Below are 19,247 nucleotides of genomic sequence, written 5' to 3' on the forward strand. Positions count from 1 at the left end.
TCAATTATTGTATATTGATTTCTTCTTAAACAGTGATAGTTTTAAATTAATGTATTTTTAATATTTATATCAACTAGAGTTTAGTAGTTTATAAACATAAATAAATGATTAAATTTAGTATGTTAAACATTAAACTTTTATAAATTATTGCAATTAACAATGGATTCAAAATCAGCAAAATAAATATTCTATTATATGCTTAATGTAATTAATTTTAAAAAATAACCTTGTAATTATTTAATATTGTTCGACGATATATCAAGATAAGTTAAATTTTTTCCAAAATATCTCAAGGATTATAGTTTGTTGTTATTCAAGGTAATTGAGGTTAAATTGGTTGGTAATTAAATTTACTTTAATCCGCAATAGTTTATACAAATTTCCCGTAACTCTTAATATTCTTCAAGATTTATAGCGTCAATCATATTTTCTGATAGTTCTAATACTTGAAGTTTTGGGCACTAAATATAAAGAATAGTAGTAAGCATATTTCCATTTGCCTTTAGAATTAAAAGATTAGGTGCACTTAGGGTTAAATTTTTAAGTAAATTATCCGAAATGTTTAAAATCTAGAGGGTGTGGGAATTGCTATTAAATTTCTCTAGTTTGTTGCTTTAAAGAAATAAAAATCTGACATAATTAGCTTCAAAAAGGCAAATTAAATTATCTGACAGATCCAGGGTATGAAGATGCAAATAAAAAGGAGATTCTATTTCTTTTATTCGACCTGTATAAAAATTTCCTCTTGCTATAATTTTTGATTCAGAGTCAATATCAATATTTAATTTGTTAACATCATTAATAGTTGTAAACGCAGAGTTAAGTTTAAATTTAAATGATAGATTTAATGATATTTCACTCCCCATTTATTTATATATTGTATTAGTCGATATATTATGATAAATAATAATTATTATAAAAAACTATAACTCTTTGATAGCTAAGGACTTTAAATTTATATTATATATAAAACCTAGCAGTTTAAAAAATTTCGTCTTAATTATTACAATATATAATCATAATTATACTTATAATAAAAATGGGAACAATTTCGTCGAATTAGTTCTTTAACTTTGTAAGCAATTCAAATAATTAGGCAATCACAAAAGCTATGCTAAATCACGAAAAACATATGTAACTTTCTTCGATTCGCGCAATGTCAGATTGTGTTAATTACTAATTTGAATAGACGAATATTCAAATACATATGTTCAATGTTACAACGTCTGCTAAATAGTTTATGAATTTATATTAGAACCCGAGTATTGAATCTATTTTTGAGTCTTTATCTATGCGCATGAATATAAGTAAAGACTTTATAGAAAAAATATATAAATAAACTTATTAGTAGTAAAATTTATAGAAAGTTATAAAGGCTCCAACTGTTAATAAGAAGCTTTATTTCACATTAGAATACATTTTGCTACATTAATAAATAGTAGAAATATGCCCGTTATGTATAATTTTTCTTAAAATAGATTATTCTCATGTGGGGGTTATAAAGTCGAAATTGTTGTGCGCTATTTTTAGGGATGAATATAATATTTCAGAGGATAAGGTACTTTAGGCGTTGGGTGCATCAAAATCTGGGGTTGTTAGTTTTCAAACATTTCTAAATTGTTATTACAGAATAGAAGATTTAACAGGAATTATTGACTATTTGTGAGTTATATTTATTATGGTTTATTTTGCGTGTATATTAAATTTTTATTGGTGATATGTAAAGTTATAATACAATATTATGTATAAACTGATATAGAATTTTAAGGAAGGATAGGGTGATTTTAATTATTTTTAATTAAATTTATATAATAATATATTAGTAATAAATTTAATTATACTATTATATATTATTAATAATAAATTATTTGTAATTTCATTTCTTTCTTCTTTCTACCACTTCACTCAATGAAGTTCACGTATTCATGCTAACTCACTGCTAACCCTATCAAGATTCTTGCTGCTTTTTTCAACTTGAAGATTGATTTTGAAGAATCTAAGTGTGGATGCACTGTACCAACTCTTGTAGATGGTGAAGTAACTGTCCGTTATATGCCAGCTATATTACGTTATATTGGTGTTAAGTCACATTGCGGATGTTATTATGATCGTAATATTGCTCAGAAAGCCAATGTGGACTCTTGGTTAGATGCCGTTCAGTCTCTCGCTAACAAGAGTTGTAATCTTATTGCTATCTGCAAGGATGAAAAAATTTTCTCTGAAGCTGCCGCCAAGAATGCTCTTGACCAAGTTGAAAAATGCTTAACTTGGATATCTGACTATCTTGCTATGCATACATTCTTAGTTGATGAGAGAATCTCTATAGCTGATGTATATCTTGTTTCTTTACTCAAATGTTACATCAACCGTTATGTCCAGAAGAGTGATAAGAAGCTCATCCATTTGATGAGATATGCATAGACTGTTGCTGCCGTTGGACCTATTGCTTCTATCATCGGTGCTTTTGAATATGCTACCGCTGCTTTCCCTTGCGCTCTGATTGTTACTGCTCCAGTTGTTGCAGCTGCAGCACCTGCCGCTAAGGTAGCCAAGTATACTTATTCCACTGATCTTAATGCTTGGAAGAGATTCTACAAAAACCTCAAATGGGATTAAGGTGAGGATTTCTCGGACAATTTTTGGAACAATGTTTATAAACCTGAAGAACTTTCACTTTGGTTAATGGTTTATAAATTCCCAGAAAATTTCCTTGAAGATTGGAAAACTAAAAACCTTATTACCGTTCTCGTCCAGAGACTTCGTGGTGAGAAGGCTGAAAGAGATTCATTCGCCAACATGATTGTTGTTAAGAATGAAGCCGAATCTCATTTTTAAGTTATTGGTGTAGTACTTATGCCCAAGAATGATGACGTTGTTATCCCTGAATGGTCTGAATGCTCTGGTATAGCCTCTTTTGATTGGATCAGAATCGAAGATACCGAAAAGCCTGAAGTTCGTGAATTTATTCATCGTGTTTGGTGCTGGGATGAAGAGAAGGATATGGTGTATCATGGTGTCAATTATGGTAAGTGTGCTGATGGTAACGGCGAAACCTTCGTTTGATCGTGATTGTTTTTCATTTATTTCTTTGCTACTAGTCTTTAACCTTAATTCATCTTATTTTATCAATTTTTTATTATTTGAGAAGACTTAATATTTATTATATGATTATACTATATTTAACCATTCCGCAAAATATGAAAAATCTCATGTACACTGTTAACGCCGAAATGGAGGCAGCTCTTCAGGCAAAACGATAGAACCTTTAGCAAAAACTATAGAATTTTAATCAGTATTAGACCCAATCCGATATTCTTGCATTTACTAAATAATAGAAATAAGAAGCAGCCACTATAAATTAGCCTTAGAAACATGAGAAATAGCGCGGGATTTTAAATATGTAGAGTCTTTTAGAAGCTACTTCTACACCACTCATAATACCACCAAAAACACCACCTCAGGAAGACTCATCGGATATTGAAATTTCTGAAGCCGAAAAACCATAGCGTACAACTTTAATTTAAGAACTGGAATACCTAAAAAATAGATCTTTGATGGAAAGAGAAGATGCAGATTTTGCTGACAAATTAGCATTGAAAACATTGAAAACAAGTCTTCACAGCGAGTTTTTAAAATAAAATAAGTACAAAATATGTTATGGTCTAATGGAGGAGATGCTAGAATAGGTTGTTGGAGTGCTTGATGTATAGAAAATATAAGACTCGTATAATGTAAAAAAAGGAGAATTAGAGGAGATTTATCCATTATTTTCGGATAATTTAATATGCGAACAGTTTTAAAATGAAAGCTTAGAGAGTTATTTAAAGTAAGGAAGAATTATTGGTACTGGAGGTAACGATCCGTTCGAATTTTAAGATTTTATCAATTCTGAACTAAATTTATTAATTGCACAAAATGCTAAACTAGAAATAAATATATCTATTTAAAACTAACTTTTAGCTCCTTAAATAATTTAAGGTGATGGTTCTGTTATTTAGCCAAAAATTACATTATATTCTCATGAAGAGAGTCTAAACATTGATGAAGATTCTATCATGAATATAGTCGGGGATATAAATTTTTTTAGTTTTAAAACCATAAATAATTCTGAAATATCTGCGCTCAAAGAAAATTTTATAGTTTTTAATGATTCAATTAAAAAAGCTTAAATTGAGTTAAAAATTAAAAATAGAACATCGCAGGTACCTATCACACTAAATGAGACATTAATGATTATTCCAACAATTTCTGATTCAGATAAATTCTTGAAAACAGCTACAAATGAATAAATATTATAAGCTAGAATTAATTTTTTAATTTATAAAATAAATGGACTGGAAAACTATTTCGTATTTGAGATGTTAAATTAATCTTAGTTTAATACGAGTAAAGCTGAAAATAGTAATGTCATTGTAACAAAAGAATCTGAAATAGAGATAGAAAACCAAATTAATATTTATTATCCTGTTAAAGTTGCAAAATAACTAAGTGAAGTAGAAAATCAATTTTAATTCATAGTTACGGCTTTCATTAAATTCACTCAAATATTCAATTCGCCAAACCAGAGTTCTTTGTCAAATAAACCAAAATCTGCAGGTTCTACTGATCCTTTAAAAACTGCTTTTGATGCCAATTTGAAATCTAAGTTCTAATAAATATCTATTTCCAATTTTTCAGATATTTGTTTTTTAACAAAAGAAGATTACTACAAACTTGAAATACGTGTTTAATAATAATAAAAAGGGAAGAAAACTGAAACAGATTAGACTGAGACTATAATGTAACAATGGCAATAAAAATCAGTTTTTTAAGCTGCTGAATTTTCTGAGATTAAAGTTGACCAGATAGTTGATGAAAGTGTAATAGCCTTATAAACAATGTACAAATAGGCACAAACAATTATGTTGAATTTCTATTCGTCAAATTCTTTCAAAAATCTTACTACCCTGGAAATTGACTCTTTAGATCTATCATCTTTTACTTAACTTACAGGAAATTTGAAATCAGACTTCGAATCATTAAAGAATAAGTGCTAACTTTTACCTTCAATTATATTCCGCTCTAATATAGAAATAAATAGTATTTAAAAAATTCTATAACCATCTTTAAAGGCTATTATTATAAAGTAACTTACAAATAAATTCTATGATAAGATAAGAATAGAACAGAAATCAATATTATTTAATATATAATTATTATTTCGAACTTTAAGTTTAAAAACCTTAATTTTACGTAAAAATTCAATATTTTAAATCTTAAATTAGTTCGATATTTCCATGTCCAAAATTAGTGATGAAATAGATGGTTAACTAAATTTTTCGTCTCAAAAATAAACAAAAATTGAAAATTTTGTACATGAAATGCGTGAGAATTTTGTTGAATAATTAGATGAAATTTTTGCTAAAAATTGTGTTATTCAATCGATTTTCGAAGAAAAAACTATGACTGAAAATTGTGAGTTCGATGTTTCTGGAGATATTTTAAAACTAGAATAGTTTTTAGTAAAATATTGGTTAGATGATAATTTGGTAGAAATATTCACCAACAATGACTACCATGTATATTTTAATGACTTGGTTGTATAGTAATTAGCTATTAAAATTGATTAGTTATTAAATATAAGTTTTCTTCCATTTTTATTTTATGACTTTCTTCGATAAATTTTTGACATCTAAAATAATACTTAAGATAGTCTAAGCTTTAAAACGGACTAACTAGTCAATTTTGATAGCGAATTGCAAAGAAAACTTTTGTCAGTAAATGAATTTACGGAAGAATAGATTGAAGAGATTTTTGTAGATATCAGTAGCAAATTCTGCTTAATCCAAGAAAGCAATTCTCTAAAGACTGAAATCAGCGAAATTGTACTAATATTGTAAAAAGAAATTGAAAATGGGGTAGACAGGAGTGTGAAATTAAGCCAACGACTCTATTTATTGACATTATAGGCTATTAATTAAAGTTGTAAAGAATCGAATCAAACCGAATTTTTCCTTTAAAAATGTAAAGAAAGTTAGGAAATTCTAGCAGAAGAGCAAATTTTTATTTAGGATATTTATTCCGATTTGAGAGATTAACTTAATATTGAAATTGATTTATCGCATATTTAATCAATTTTTAAGCCAATATTGCCTCTTAAGACTTGTTTTATTGAGATTTAGGAGTCAGATTTAGATTTAATTTTTCATTCTTCAAATTTAGTTAACTAGGAACTTTTAGCCGAAAAATTAGCTCTTAACGAGCCAGAAACAATCCGAGTTCTATCAGATTTACTTGTTATCAAAAAAATATAGAATTTTCAGATTTCAGATCCAAATCCAAAAGCCAAAAAAGGAGCTACAATTTTGCAATAAAAACACACTTTCTACGATGCACCTTTCGTGCGCTAAATAGCAAGTTTGAAAATTTAGATAAATTTAGCGTAATTTGAGTAAATTTTGAGTTTATTCAAAGAACTTTTGACACTAAGTACATTTTAACGACCATAATCCGCTCCAAAATAATCAAAATAGTAAGAAATTGAGGTCAAAGTTTAGCCAGAATTAATTATTTTTGGCGAATAATAATAGTATTTTAAAATGTTGGAATTGTCTGAAAATGCACCAAAAATTATCGAATCAAAGTAGCATACCAGGGAGTTTTTGAGACTTTATATTCAAAAATTTGCAGAAATGACAGTTTTTGCTGAACAAGCTAAAAATGTAGTGTTTTTAATGCTTTTATTGCTCCCTGGTATTGGATTTGAGGCTAAGTGTGAACTAATTTTCGACTTATAGACTAAAAAAGTTGTTTAAATGGCACTTTTTGGCCAATAAATTTCAGAAATTTTGGCATTAGATTTCAGTGGATAATTTTAAAGCGGTTAAGGAGAATAAATTGAAGTTTTTGGGGTCCAAACATTATTTTTGGCGGAAGAAATTAAAGAATAGGTATAAGAGAAGTTGATGGGAGTTACAGGCACTGAAATAGATATTGTGGAAGTAGCTGTTGTGTAGAAGAGTAGCCGAGCTGGAAGTGCTAAAAATAAGAAGTGAGGGGAGTATTAATATATTTATGAAATTTTATTTTATTGGTTTTTTGATAGAAATATAAAAAACTATAATAATAATATATAAGAATTTTTCAAAAATGATTAAAATACTTTGGCTAGCATTTAGTATTGGGATAGTCAGTATTACATATAAAGATATGTTGGTTTATTCTTTTACTATTTTATGTTAGCATTTTACGAAAGTTAAGCTGAAAAATAGCCATATTTTATGTGTGTTTATAACTTTGGTTTATTATGTTTTAAATTTAAAATATTGCTAATTACTTAAATTTCATAAATTTTTAATACTTTAGATATTTCTAGTTAAGTAGATTTTTTAACAGTTTTGGCTTTTGCTAACATCGCCTAATTCTGCCGGAGTAGACAATAAAATTTATCCGTTACAGGAAAAATTATTTGTTACATACTGCAAGCACTGTAACTAACTAAATAAGCCGCATAGCTTTCATGGTATTTATTCATGTGTTGAGCAATATGATCATTCATGTCCGTGGGTTGGGAATGACGTTGGAAAATAGAATAGACCTTAGTTTATAAACTATTTGATTCTTGGGTTAATTTAATAGCTTATGGTTATTTATACTAGTTATAATGTTATAATACAGAACAACTAAGTAAAGTATATTTTAGTATTAGGTATTCATAAAAAATTTGAATCGTTGATTTTAATACTAAATTTAGTAGCATTTATTCCAAATATAATTCAATTAATTGCCTAATTTTATCATTTGCGAAAGAAGTATTGTCATAGAAGTATGTTGTTGCTTAAAGAATATTAAGAGTATTAAAAGTAAGATTATGTTTTTGCTGAAACTTAAGATCAATTAGTTTTAATTTTATAAGAAGTTAGTTAAGATTATGCAGAAATTAATATAAGAGGCCAAAACTACTGTGTTAAATAATATAGTTCAGATTAAACTAAACAACTGATAGATAAATAGTTAGGATGTGGTTATTTTTTAGAAAATATTAAGTAGATTTTTTATACAAAAAAGTAATTCATTCCAAGATGGTGAACAAATGTCATTCACTCGTTTAATGAGGTATAATATTTTAATCTGCATCAGTCATTTAGATATCCTTAGCAACTTAAAATCCACCTTCAATCAATTCCCTAGTTTACTTTTCTTATTTAAATCTTTTTTCTTAAGCCCAAATAAAACCAATAATACTTAAAATAACACCACCAGCACACATATATTGCCACCATTAAAAACTGTCTTTAAATAACAGAATACTAATTGGGAAGGTAAACACATTGGTTAAAACCAAGCTAACGCTAAAGAAAACAGCTGATGAAATTCTATAAATAACTAAGCTTAGGAAATAAAAACCAACCATGCCTATGCCAAAAGCAGAAATCAATAACCATGCTTAGAATGGAATATCCTAAAATTAGCTAACTTCTAAACCCATAGACATTGCAAAAGTAACTACCGCACCAATAAGTGACATTTACCCTAGGAATACCGAATATTCAATATCTGCGCTATATTTTTCATTAATTACACAAGCTAAACCATAGCAAAGAGCAGCACCCGCTGACAGCAATAATCCTTACCACTATGACCCTTTGAAATCAGTTCCAGCAAAACCTGCTGCAAAAGCGACTGTTATTACTGAAAATACAATCTTATAAATACTTATTTTCTTCTTTTAAATCAAAAAATAAAATACTACACTTAATGGAGTTGATAGAGAGACAATTAATAATGCAGAGGCAACTGAAGTATATGCATACGCATATATAACGCAGAGATTAGCACAAATATCAACCACACCACATAATATTCTTTTATGAATCTAAAAAAATGCTTTCTTAGGAACCTTAAAAATTAATAAGGAGCATAAAAAATAGTAAATAAAAGCAGTAAATGCTGGTAAATTTGTTTAATAAAATGCGTTGGATGCGTTAAGAAAAGTACCAAGGAATGCATTCAATAATGCAAGACATAGTCCTAATACTGGAGCGAGAAGTTTCATTTGATAAAACTACTATAATAATTATATATAACTATAATATTTTATATTCCGAAAAAATTCACGTATTGTATTTAGATTAAAGTTTATATAGGTATAACATCGCTATTAATAAAAATTTTAAAAGGTTACGAACTAAAAATGTATATTTTTTAAATATTCAAAGTCTCATTACAAAGTATAATTGAAAAATATATCGTTATTATAATATTTTTAATTATTTTAAAAATTATTTATGATAGTATGATTTGGATATATAGGTTTATATACTAAAAAACTATTTTTTAAATGAAGCGGAAGGCATATGCTTTGCTAACGAGAAACAAGCTAAAAATAACGGAATTTGACATATTTATATATGATCAAGATAGATTTATGTATTAAGAGTAGAATAACTTTAGATTAAATAGACGACGATATTAATATTTATTAAGAAAATGAGATGAATTACTTCTGTAGATAATCATATTATGTTAAAATATTATATATTTCATGTTATTTTTATAATTTCAAACTATATTTACTTCACTAATTCGATAGATATTATATTACCATTATTATATGCTTAAATAATTATAATAATTTCATTTTAAAATTTAGAATGTCTTAACATTAAAATAAAATTAATACAGATAATCAAAAGAGGTTATGTAAATAACATGATATATAGTAAGAAAACTCTGATATAATAAATAACTAGGTCTAGGACTAAATTGATACATAGTAATCTAAAAAGGGAGTAGAGTAAAATAAAGTTTTACCTAATATTTTTACACCTGAAACTGAGTTAGAAGCCTAATAAAATTATATTAATATTGATTCAAATATAGAAACACCTGCAAATGTTGACAATTAATTTGAAACAAAGAAGGAAACCCTAAGATCAGAATCACCAACTCATTCATCTTAACAGTTTTAAACAATTGTTAATTCAGAAGCTGAATCACCTACTGAACTCCCTAAGAAAGTTAACATATTGTAACCCATAGCGCCGTAAAAATAATAAATATTATAGGTTGTATCACCTTTATATGAACATCATGACGCTAATAATTTTATTCCATCACCAGACCCAGATCAAAATCTTGGTTTGCATATGGAAGATTTACAATTATCTGACGAAGATGATGTAGAAGACCCGAATATATTAGAAAGTTTAGTTTATAGACATGTTTAAGATTCCCATACAGTAGAAAGATTAGACAAAATAATTGATGAAGCTAATGCCTAAGTTATGCCACCGAAACCAGTATCAACAGTTTAAAATCTCTTTAAGAATGGTGTAGGTTCAATTTTTGATTTCCAAAGGAAATCGTAATGTAATTCTAAAAATTCTTCATTCGCTTCTAATTAATCATTTAGAACAGATCAAACAGCATTTAAGTAAGAAGGAGCAGATCATGGATAAACTAGGGAATCAGTTATTAGTTAAGCATTTTCTGAAATAGGTGATCATTTATGCATTGATGATATGTTTTAAGATGAGCTTTCTAAAATAAATGATACGTAGGAAAGCATTGAAAAATCATAAAGCCTAGACAAGGAGGATAAGGATACTATTTCGGAATAGAAATCACAACAAAAATCAGAGAGTAAACTAGATATAAAGTCTGCAGCAATAGGAAAGAATCTTTTTATTGACGATGAGGAAAAGTTACCAGAGAAGAAAAAAAGCATTTTTGCAGGTATTTTTAAACGAAAATAGTGATAACATGCCTTTCACTTCTTAATGCTAAATCCTTCTAGGTTTATCTTTCCATCGCCTATGTAGCTACCTGACAGCTATTCAATAATTTTGTCCAAACTCTCTTTTTTATCTTCTTATCGTCTTTGTAGTACCTTTGGTTATTTATCGATACCTGCAAATTGATCCAATGGTGCTAGTAGTTTGCTTTAATGTTGACTATCGCGCATGGGACTTATCTATTTCTTAATTATTTGCTCTCTTACACCACATCCATCCTATTTTTCTATGCTAGAGTGTCTCTTAGTGCTTCCAGTTTTTACAATTGGTTTCACCTGAGCATCTATTTTATTTTAAATTTCAGATGCTTTTTTGTACTATGAAATTGCTTAATTCGGACCATTATAGGCGAAATTTTGAACCTACAGCAGACCTTTCATGTCAATAGTCGGATGCTACTTAATAGACTACTAGGGTCTTGTGAACCCCTTAATTTCACGCTTTTTAACAACATTTACAGCACCACGAACCATTAATTCGTTTACAGGGACCGTTTTAATATCAAATTAAATTGTTTTCATGGCGTTGTTAAGTCCATTAATATAATTATTTTTCTGGCCATTATAACGATGTATGCCATGTTTAGCAGAATTCATAGGAACTGTGATGTATGGAACATTTTTAATTGGATCACGAGTAACCAATTTACTCAATTACACTTACTACACATTCTAACTACTAGTTTTATCTAAAAAGACTTCTTATTTTTCTTAAACTTCTTTCAAACTTACCTTCGCAGCTGTCACAAGTTAATCTATTGGAATATGCCCACTTAGCGTATTGTGCGTATTTTAAATTGCAGCCATATGATGCCTTGACGTACTATTAGCCATTTATTTTTCTACACCTTTTTCATTTTATTTTTCTACTGCAAATCTGACTTAAAACGGTTTAGCAACCATTTTTTGATCAACCTTATTTCGTTCTTTTTCAGCAATTTTAGCTTATCTCGCACATTTAATAGCCATGTCCTTACTATTTTAGTCTTTACTCTCTTTCTACAAAACATCTATAATTTCATTGTTATAAATCGCATTCCCGAGTTCCTAAACTTACTTTTCAGTCATCAAATTTACATTTCTTAGTGCTTTCGCAAGTTCTGGGTTATATAAGACATTACTGAGAAGCTTTGCAGAGACCATTGAATATTTGTTATTTGAGATGATTTTTGCCATATCTTCGTTATATAAAATCTGTAAAATTGTATCTGCAGTGTCTTGTGTAATTTATCCATTGAGTAAATTTTCAGCAATTTCAGTATCAAAAAGTGTTTTTTCCATATTTTTAACAATTTTCTTCTTCAAAATTTCCTATTTCTAAATATTTTAAAGTTACTTCACTTATGCTTAAATTTACGTTGTAGCAGTGTCAGATTGGTCACTAAATAATACCTTTGCGACTTATTTATCACTAAATATATCTATTATTTAACGAGCTTCTTGAGGTGTAATTTCTTTGTTTTTTAAGTTTACAAGTGATTAAGTGTCGTAAAGTTTTTGTAGCTTCTTAGTAGTTTTCACATCAAAGTTTGCTTACATGAGCTTCTGCATAGTTTCTTAATTAATAACTACTTCAAGGAGTTAGTTTGTAGATTCTTGAGAAAGTGGAATTCCAGAGTGTATCTTTTCATAAAATTCTTCCCCCAAAAGGGTTTAAAATTTATTAATTAGAGAAGCGTGTAGTTTATTTTGCTTTTACAACATAAGAGCAGATTTTATTGATTACCCGAATTGGAAAAGATTAAGTTCTCCTTCAGGAGTAAAGTTTTTAGCTCTAGTAGTGAGTTCTTTAGAATTACTAATGAAATTTGTAGGAATTTCTGGGTTCAAACAGACAATTTATGCAAGCTTTTAGTCGTAAAAAATCTTTATAAGAAGCTCCTAATTTTACTTAGATAAAGAATGCGCTGTTAATTCTTCTGCAAAAGGCTTAGAATATAAATTTTAGATAGTGAGCTTTTGGATGTCTGAAAGCTCATTAAACTTTTACAAAACTCTTTTAATCATAATTGGATGATAAACGGCTTTTTAAATTACTTCTTAATTAAACGCCATAAGATTGTCATCTAACAATTATTGTATAAAATCATTATCATAAACACTATCTAAGAAGTTTTATTAATATTTAGATTTGAAGTCTTCTTCGTTAATTTCATCGTCGAATACAAAATTAAGTAGTTGGTCTTGAAGTTAAGTATTTAATAACTCCAAGACTTATTATTTTGCAGTTTTTGAAACTTTTTCATCGTTTTATTTTAAATTTTGTAGAATAACCGACTCGACATCTTAAACATCATTAAGGTTAATATCACCTAAAAGTTTATCCATGATAAAAGTATTACCTTTCAATTAGCGTTTCCATTATGTATTAGATTATTAAAGAGATACTGTATTAGGATTATAACTATCAATATCAGTTAATTAAAGCACTGCTGACTTTTCTTTGTCTATTTCTTATTTTAGTTTTATAATTTCATCTTTTTATTTCTTCAAAAGTTATTTTAATTATATAGAAGCCTCACCTTCAGTAATATCATCATCTTGAGAATAGATATCAGAACTATTCTCTTCAGTTATATCAGTGTAATCTTTTTCTCCTTATTACATTTTAAGATCCGCAAATGATGCAACAGTTCTAATCTATAAAGCTAAGTTTTAGTTAATCTCATCTTCTTTATGATTTTTAATAATCTCTTAAGGATTAATATCCAACTCATATTAATCTATGTTTGAAGGCACTACTAAACCATCTTATATAAGTTAATTAATTTTATTTTCTTCAATTTACATTTTTTATTCAGGAAGAAGTTAATTCGCAGAAGGTTCCTATCTACCGTAATCATAGTTTTCTTTAGATATAATTACATTTTCTGATAATAAATTGTCATCAGGAAGTAATCGATTATTGGGTGGTATGTTATTTCTCTTTCTGACAGACTCATTAGATTCAATATTTTATTTCTATGATTACGAATTTTATATAACTTCAACTTAATTTTAATTAATTATGTCGATATTTTAATTATTATAATCGGTTATAAGATCTTCTTATTTTAATTGATGACTATCAGATTGTGTACTTGATAAATTTTCAGCACCAATTTGTTATTCGGTTTTTCTGTTCTCCATTACTTATTTAATTTGTTATTCAATAGTACCTTTTCCTTTCAATATGGTATTTTTTTCGGAATTAATGGGTTGGGAAGTCGTTTCATTCTAAATTTAATTTATTTATACGTCATCTTATATATCTGACAGTAATTCACTATTGGCTTCGCCTGAAGTATTATATTGATCTTAATCAGCCTCTTATTCTTTTATATTAATCTAATTAATATTTTGTTGCTATAAAATGCGCATAGCCTCACGCTCTTTTTCTGTAAGCTTACTAATTTATTCTTAGGATAAAGGTTGCTACAATATTTATAGTTATTTTTCGGTAAATTAGGCTAAAACTGCATCAATATCATTAATGTATGAACTACTATCCTTTGTACTTTCATGAGGTGTATTAGGTAATTTTGAAGGCTTCATCTTATTATTCGCTTATTATTTACTAGAATATTATGAATTTTTCTATACAATTTCTTTTTAATTTAGTTTCTTACTAATATCCTTGTCAGCAGACAATTGTTAGTTACTATATACATTTGCTGCAGGTTTTTAGGACTAACCACTAGTTTTAATTTTGTTTTGATTATTTAAAGATTTATCTAAGTCTTAATTTCTCCTGAACGACTTCTTTGGAATGATAGTTGTTTTTTAAACAGTGCTGGATTCTTACTTTATTTATTCTATACCAAATTAAACTTCTTATTCCTATTATTCAGGTGAATCTAATACAGGAATATTTACTTCAATTTAATTCTAAATAATTTAGTTCTGTTTAATTTAAGCTTCTACACCTTTTCTATGTGAGTGTCGAGAACTTTAGTTAGATTTTGAAGTATTGGAGCCATCCTCTTAGATTCGTTCCTAGTCATCACTAATAAGCTATGGTTTTTTACCTTTTCTAAAGCTAGCATTCTTTACTTTTAAGTTGCTTAGATTTTACAAATTATCTATTTATTTAGTTTAGCTATCTAATCCTAATTTAGTTTACAAATAATCCATATGTTTTTTCATTTCTAAAGTTTTACAGCTTTCCTTTTTAAGTACAAACCTTAATATTTCAGCTTATTTAAATGTGGCTTCTATTACTCTATCAACTTCATCAGGCTACCAAGGAAGTCCCATTTAGAATTACTCAATTCTTTTAGTGAGTTCTAACTAGTTTCCTTATGATAGATCTATTGAGCCATTATTAATATTATTGGAGCGTATGCTGCTACTTTGATTCCAATTTAAATTCGAGTTTGTTTAATTATCTACTTCGTTTTCAGTTTGAAATTCAGGAACTTAAATTTCTTAAGATTTTGTTTATTTCTTACGTGATAATGGTTTATCTAAAGTTATTCCTCCCAAATCTAAAGATTGCCTAATACTCGCATTTTCAGTTAACTCTTAATTAACAATCATGAGGCGATCTATTTCTTATTTTAGGCGATCATTAACAATAGTAATGTTTTCAATTTTTTCTAATAGTTCATCTGCCTGTTAATTCTACGTCTTTAATTCTTACTTTTATAGTTTTTAGATCTAGCTTCTAAGTTAATCAATTTAATTTCGTAATTAATTGACTTCATTGTTCTTGAGAAGTTATAAATCCTCTAATTTACCAACGAGTTCTAGCATTTCATTATATTTCTGTTCAAATTCACCTCGTGAAGACGCTTTTTGTTAATATTCTTTAATGTCACTCTCCAACTAAGCAATTTAATTGTTAAAGAATGAATTTTATTCTTTCAACTATTGACAGTCATTTTACAATGAGGAAACTTCATTTTCAGTAGCTTATTTAGCCTTTGTTAATAGTTAACATTCATCTTTATAACCTTATACGGCTTATTCTGACTTTAATTCGGCTTATTCTAACTCTCTGCAACTATCTAAATATCTCTTCTTAAAACCTTCACCTTCTACAGCTTAACCATGTAAAAGTAAAACCTATGCTTTTAATTATTTAATTTCATCAAGTAATTTATTATTATCTATTCGAATTTCTTTGGAAGAATGTTATTTAAATTATTCTAAATCTAATGAAATGTCTGGCATATTAAGGCAATCAGCTGCCTATGGTAGTTCATTAAAATCTGGTTGAAATTTATTACCAAATCTTTATTTTTAAACAATCTACTCACGAAGAGTACTAATTTCTTTGACAAATCTTTGCTTTTCATTTATTATAGTTTACTACAAAGTTTTAATAATTTCAGCTTAGATAGAAGCCTAGGTTTAAAACTATGATAATTCACCCTCCAAATCTCTTATCCTATTGCCTTAATGATTTGAATGTTATAATTAGGTCTACAGTATACTTAAAAACTAATCAAATACTATCTAAGGTAATTATTCATCAAATACTGATCTTAATTACTCCAATGAATCATCAATAAATGGAGCATATACTGGTAAAATGTTCTTCGGGGCTTCATGATCGGTAAGTGAGTTACACTTTAATAATGGTTCAAACATTACATACAAAGGTCGTTACTCAATTTATGTATTTAGTTCGCTAAATGCTGCAGATAATTTTTAGTTATATGCTTATTACAATAAAGTAATGCATTATCTAAGCTATTTTTATGATTTCAAGTTAAGATCTTAGATTTTCATTTTTTAACTATCAATTTAGCTTGGCAATTTACTTTCTTAAAATTATTAAACTTAATTTACTATAGAATCAGCTTCTTATTCATCCTTTATAGATAAACGTGGCTGCATTTTTAAAGGATAGAAAATATATGGATATTAAATTATATATAATCTTTGAAAATAAATTTCAGTATTATGTTTATTTCAGAAAAGAATCGTACACTATAAGATGCAGGATAATACTATCGTAATAATCGATGCAGTTTAAAGTTTCCATGCGGTTTAATGTAGAGACTACACTGACTATAGCGAATTTTTACATACTTATTTATATTATTTGCTAGGAAAACTCTTTATTATCCTTATACAAGATGGTGTATAAATGAACATTAATATAGCACTTATTTGAGTGATAATGAAAACTACCCATAATAAATAGCTTGCATATTTTCTCTTCATTTATTAATATAATGAAAATAATTTTATATAATAATACTAATAGAATTTTAATAATCTCACAATATTGCGTTTTCTAAAAACGCAAACAATTATGATCTTACACCATCCATTGTTAACCCTCCTTTTTCAACATCTATCATAAGTTTTCCTACATACTCCATTAATCGTTTTTAATTTTATAGAAATATTTATCTTGCTCTTGACTTATCACCATCACAGTTAAACATTAAAAGTTCATAGACTAAGTCTACTATTTTTTGCTTGAGCTAATCATTATCTATGACGACACTTTATTTTGACTGCTAACTTTCTTCTTCAGGCTTAAATGGTTTCATAAGTTCTTTAAGCTTTAAATTAGACTATTCAGAAAATTCTTAGCTAGATTTTCTTACATTATCTTAAAGAACTGATTTTTTCTTGCGCAATTAGCTTCTTGAGCTTTTACTACTCTTTCTAGTTAATTAGCTAGATAATCCACTTTAAATAGTAGCTTCGGATACTATACTGTTATTATCAGAAGTTGGTGTATTTGAACGCTTCATTGTAGATGAATTACTCATAATGGTGCTATCGACACGAAAAGTACTACCAGAAACTTTCCGCTACTTTAACCTAGATACAGTACTTGTTTTTGATCTTACAGTTCCCATTGTTGTAGTAGAATATCTAGTACTATTAGCATCTACACTACATTAGGTGGTGCTAGCCTGGCTTGTAATGCCAGTATTGCTTTCAGAAACTAATTTTTTACTTTTCACAATTTTATCAGTTTTCTTTAAACTACTTCCTTTTTTAAGTGAAGTGTTTTTTTAAGGTTTTCCAGGACTTTTAGCCTTAGTTTTCCTGATATTATCAACTAATTTATCATCTTTGCATATTTTCTTTTTACTTTCTTTTTCTACTTTTTCTACTATTTTTTAATTTAAACTTACCAATAGAAATCTCACGCTTTTCATAGCACTAAGGACAAAATACTCCTATTAAACTTTCTAATTCTCATAGAAATCAGTGCTTTTTGTCACTTCATTTATCGCTAAATCTAACTACTGCTAATTAACTTGACATTTTAACTAAACATATTGTCGTAAGCATTCAGAAATGTTTTATGACAAAATTATTTTCCGAATAGTTGAATTTTGTTGTAAGATTCTGCACAGAAAATGACTTTTTACCTCCTCTAACTCATATTTTTCTGCTTCATCTAAACTCTCCTACTAAATTTTTCTGATTAGCTAAGAAGGTGCGTGTCGAGCCATAACACTCGACATACTGGTTTTTAAATACTTTTACCATTCCAAATTTTCATTTTCGCACTCAGCGCGTCGCTTCATGATCAAATCGACATCATTTTCCCTCAAATCGATTACTTATAACGCCTAATCTTTTACTATTATATCAACTATCGAGTCTCCGAAACTCTTACTCACTTAGCAGCTCTAAATTGCTAAATATTCGACACCCTGGCAGCCAAACCGGTGTTTAAAAGTCGCTTTTTCAGCATCAGAATAACACGTTCGCAATTCGTGCTCGGCAGTGTGACGAGCGCAGGGCCCGTAGTGTTTGTTAAGGGCGGTAGAGTAGGACTGGGCGTACACGTTCGCGTTATTTTGAAGAAACTGAATAAAATCGGTCTTTATTCCCGCTAAGTTAGTGTTTGAGATACTCAGAACGAGGAGTTTCTGCAGGTTTGGTAGTTGCTTAAGAATTTTTGGGAGCGGTAGCGGCGCTAAATTGTCCAGAATCAGCACTTCGAGGGAGCTTGGAATATCCAGCTGATCCAAAAGACCTGGTGGTGCGTTGAAAAGTGATAGAATTTTTAGGTTTTCCATCGCTGGAATTTTGACTTACAGTGTTTCTACTAGTTTTGCCAAGTGTGTTTCCGATGATTTTTCGATGATTTTGGGGAAAGGGGTTCCATAAAACTGTGACTTTGGGAGTAGCTGGTGTAGGATAGGCTGATTCGCATAGTTAATAAGATCATAGAATTTGCTCGATTGAGAAAAAATGGATTGAAATTATATAAATTTATCCTAATAAATGCTAGATTGGAATTCTATAGAAAGCTCGGCAATGGAGGTTGGGGCTTCGTGAATAGCTCTCTAGAGCATTTACAATACATTTGGTGTCGTATAGCAGGTTGAGAACCTGATAGCTGATTATTCTAGAAGTGATTCTATTTATCTTGGAAGTTATTTCACATTGTTTAGTTTCTACTAATTTCGAATTACATCTTTCCAAATTCCCATTTGTAGTCTGGAGCGCGGTGTAATAATATGGTATAATAATTACTAATATTTTACGATAATTTAATATTATGATA

General features: G+C 28.4%; 8 protein-coding genes across 8 annotated transcripts; 5 read left to right on the forward strand and 3 right to left on the reverse strand. All coding sequences in view use genetic code 6, as the record gives it.

Annotated features, from left to right (window-relative positions):
• Positions 1 to 1,039: 1,039 nt before the first annotated feature.
• On the forward strand, positions 1,040 to 1,666 carry SS50377_21998 (uncharacterized protein; the record flags this gene model as incomplete). The annotated part of the gene is made up of 1 exon (XM_067905890.1): positions 1,040 to 1,666. The coding sequence occupies one exon, from the start codon at positions 1,040 to 1,042 to the stop codon at positions 1,664 to 1,666; it is 627 nt and encodes a 208-aa protein (XP_067767207.1).
• Positions 1,667 to 1,908: 242 nt separating this feature from the next.
• Positions 1,909 to 3,063, forward strand: SS50377_21999 (Elongation factor 1-gamma; the record flags this gene model as incomplete). Its single annotated transcript, XM_067905891.1, has 1 exon — positions 1,909 to 3,063. The coding sequence occupies one exon, from the start codon at positions 1,909 to 1,911 to the stop codon at positions 3,061 to 3,063; it is 1,155 nt and encodes a 384-aa protein (XP_067767208.1).
• A 134-nt stretch (positions 3,064 to 3,197) lies between these two features.
• SS50377_22000 (uncharacterized protein) lies at positions 3,198 to 7,034 on the forward strand (the record flags this gene model as incomplete). Its single annotated transcript, XM_067905892.1, has 1 exon — positions 3,198 to 7,034. The coding sequence occupies one exon, from the start codon at positions 3,198 to 3,200 to the stop codon at positions 7,032 to 7,034; it is 3,837 nt and encodes a 1,278-aa protein (XP_067767209.1).
• A 94-nt stretch (positions 7,035 to 7,128) lies between these two features.
• On the forward strand, positions 7,129 to 8,067 carry SS50377_22001 (Palmitoyltransferase; the record flags this gene model as incomplete). Its single annotated transcript, XM_067905893.1, has 1 exon — positions 7,129 to 8,067. One exon carries the CDS (start codon positions 7,129 to 7,131, stop codon positions 8,065 to 8,067), a length of 939 nt encoding a protein of 312 aa, XP_067767210.1.
• A 7-nt stretch (positions 8,068 to 8,074) lies between these two features.
• Positions 8,075 to 9,034, reverse strand: SS50377_22002 (Carboxylate/amino acid/amine transporter family protein; the record flags this gene model as incomplete). Its single annotated transcript, XM_067905894.1, has 1 exon — positions 8,075 to 9,034. One exon carries the CDS (start codon positions 9,032 to 9,034, stop codon positions 8,075 to 8,077), a length of 960 nt encoding a protein of 319 aa, XP_067767211.1.
• Positions 9,035 to 9,632: 598 nt separating this feature from the next.
• On the forward strand, positions 9,633 to 10,739 carry SS50377_22003 (uncharacterized protein; the record flags this gene model as incomplete). Its single annotated transcript, XM_067905895.1, has 1 exon — positions 9,633 to 10,739. The coding sequence occupies one exon, from the start codon at positions 9,633 to 9,635 to the stop codon at positions 10,737 to 10,739; it is 1,107 nt and encodes a 368-aa protein (XP_067767212.1).
• An 11-nt stretch (positions 10,740 to 10,750) lies between these two features.
• SS50377_22004 (uncharacterized protein) lies at positions 10,751 to 16,597 on the reverse strand (the record flags this gene model as incomplete). The annotated part of the gene is made up of 1 exon (XM_067905896.1): positions 10,751 to 16,597. The coding sequence occupies one exon, from the start codon at positions 16,595 to 16,597 to the stop codon at positions 10,751 to 10,753; it is 5,847 nt and encodes a 1,948-aa protein (XP_067767213.1).
• A 386-nt stretch (positions 16,598 to 16,983) lies between these two features.
• Positions 16,984 to 19,173, reverse strand: SS50377_22005 (uncharacterized protein; the record flags this gene model as incomplete). Its single annotated transcript, XM_067905897.1, has 1 exon — positions 16,984 to 19,173. The coding sequence occupies one exon, from the start codon at positions 19,171 to 19,173 to the stop codon at positions 16,984 to 16,986; it is 2,190 nt and encodes a 729-aa protein (XP_067767214.1).
• Between the last annotated feature and the right edge of the window lie 74 nt (positions 19,174 to 19,247).

Source organism: Spironucleus salmonicida, chromosome 2, assembly GCF_000497125.1.
Source record: "Spironucleus salmonicida strain ATCC 50377 chromosome 2, whole genome shotgun sequence".
In the NCBI taxonomy this organism is placed as follows: Eukaryota; Fornicata; order Diplomonadida; family Hexamitidae; genus Spironucleus; species Spironucleus salmonicida.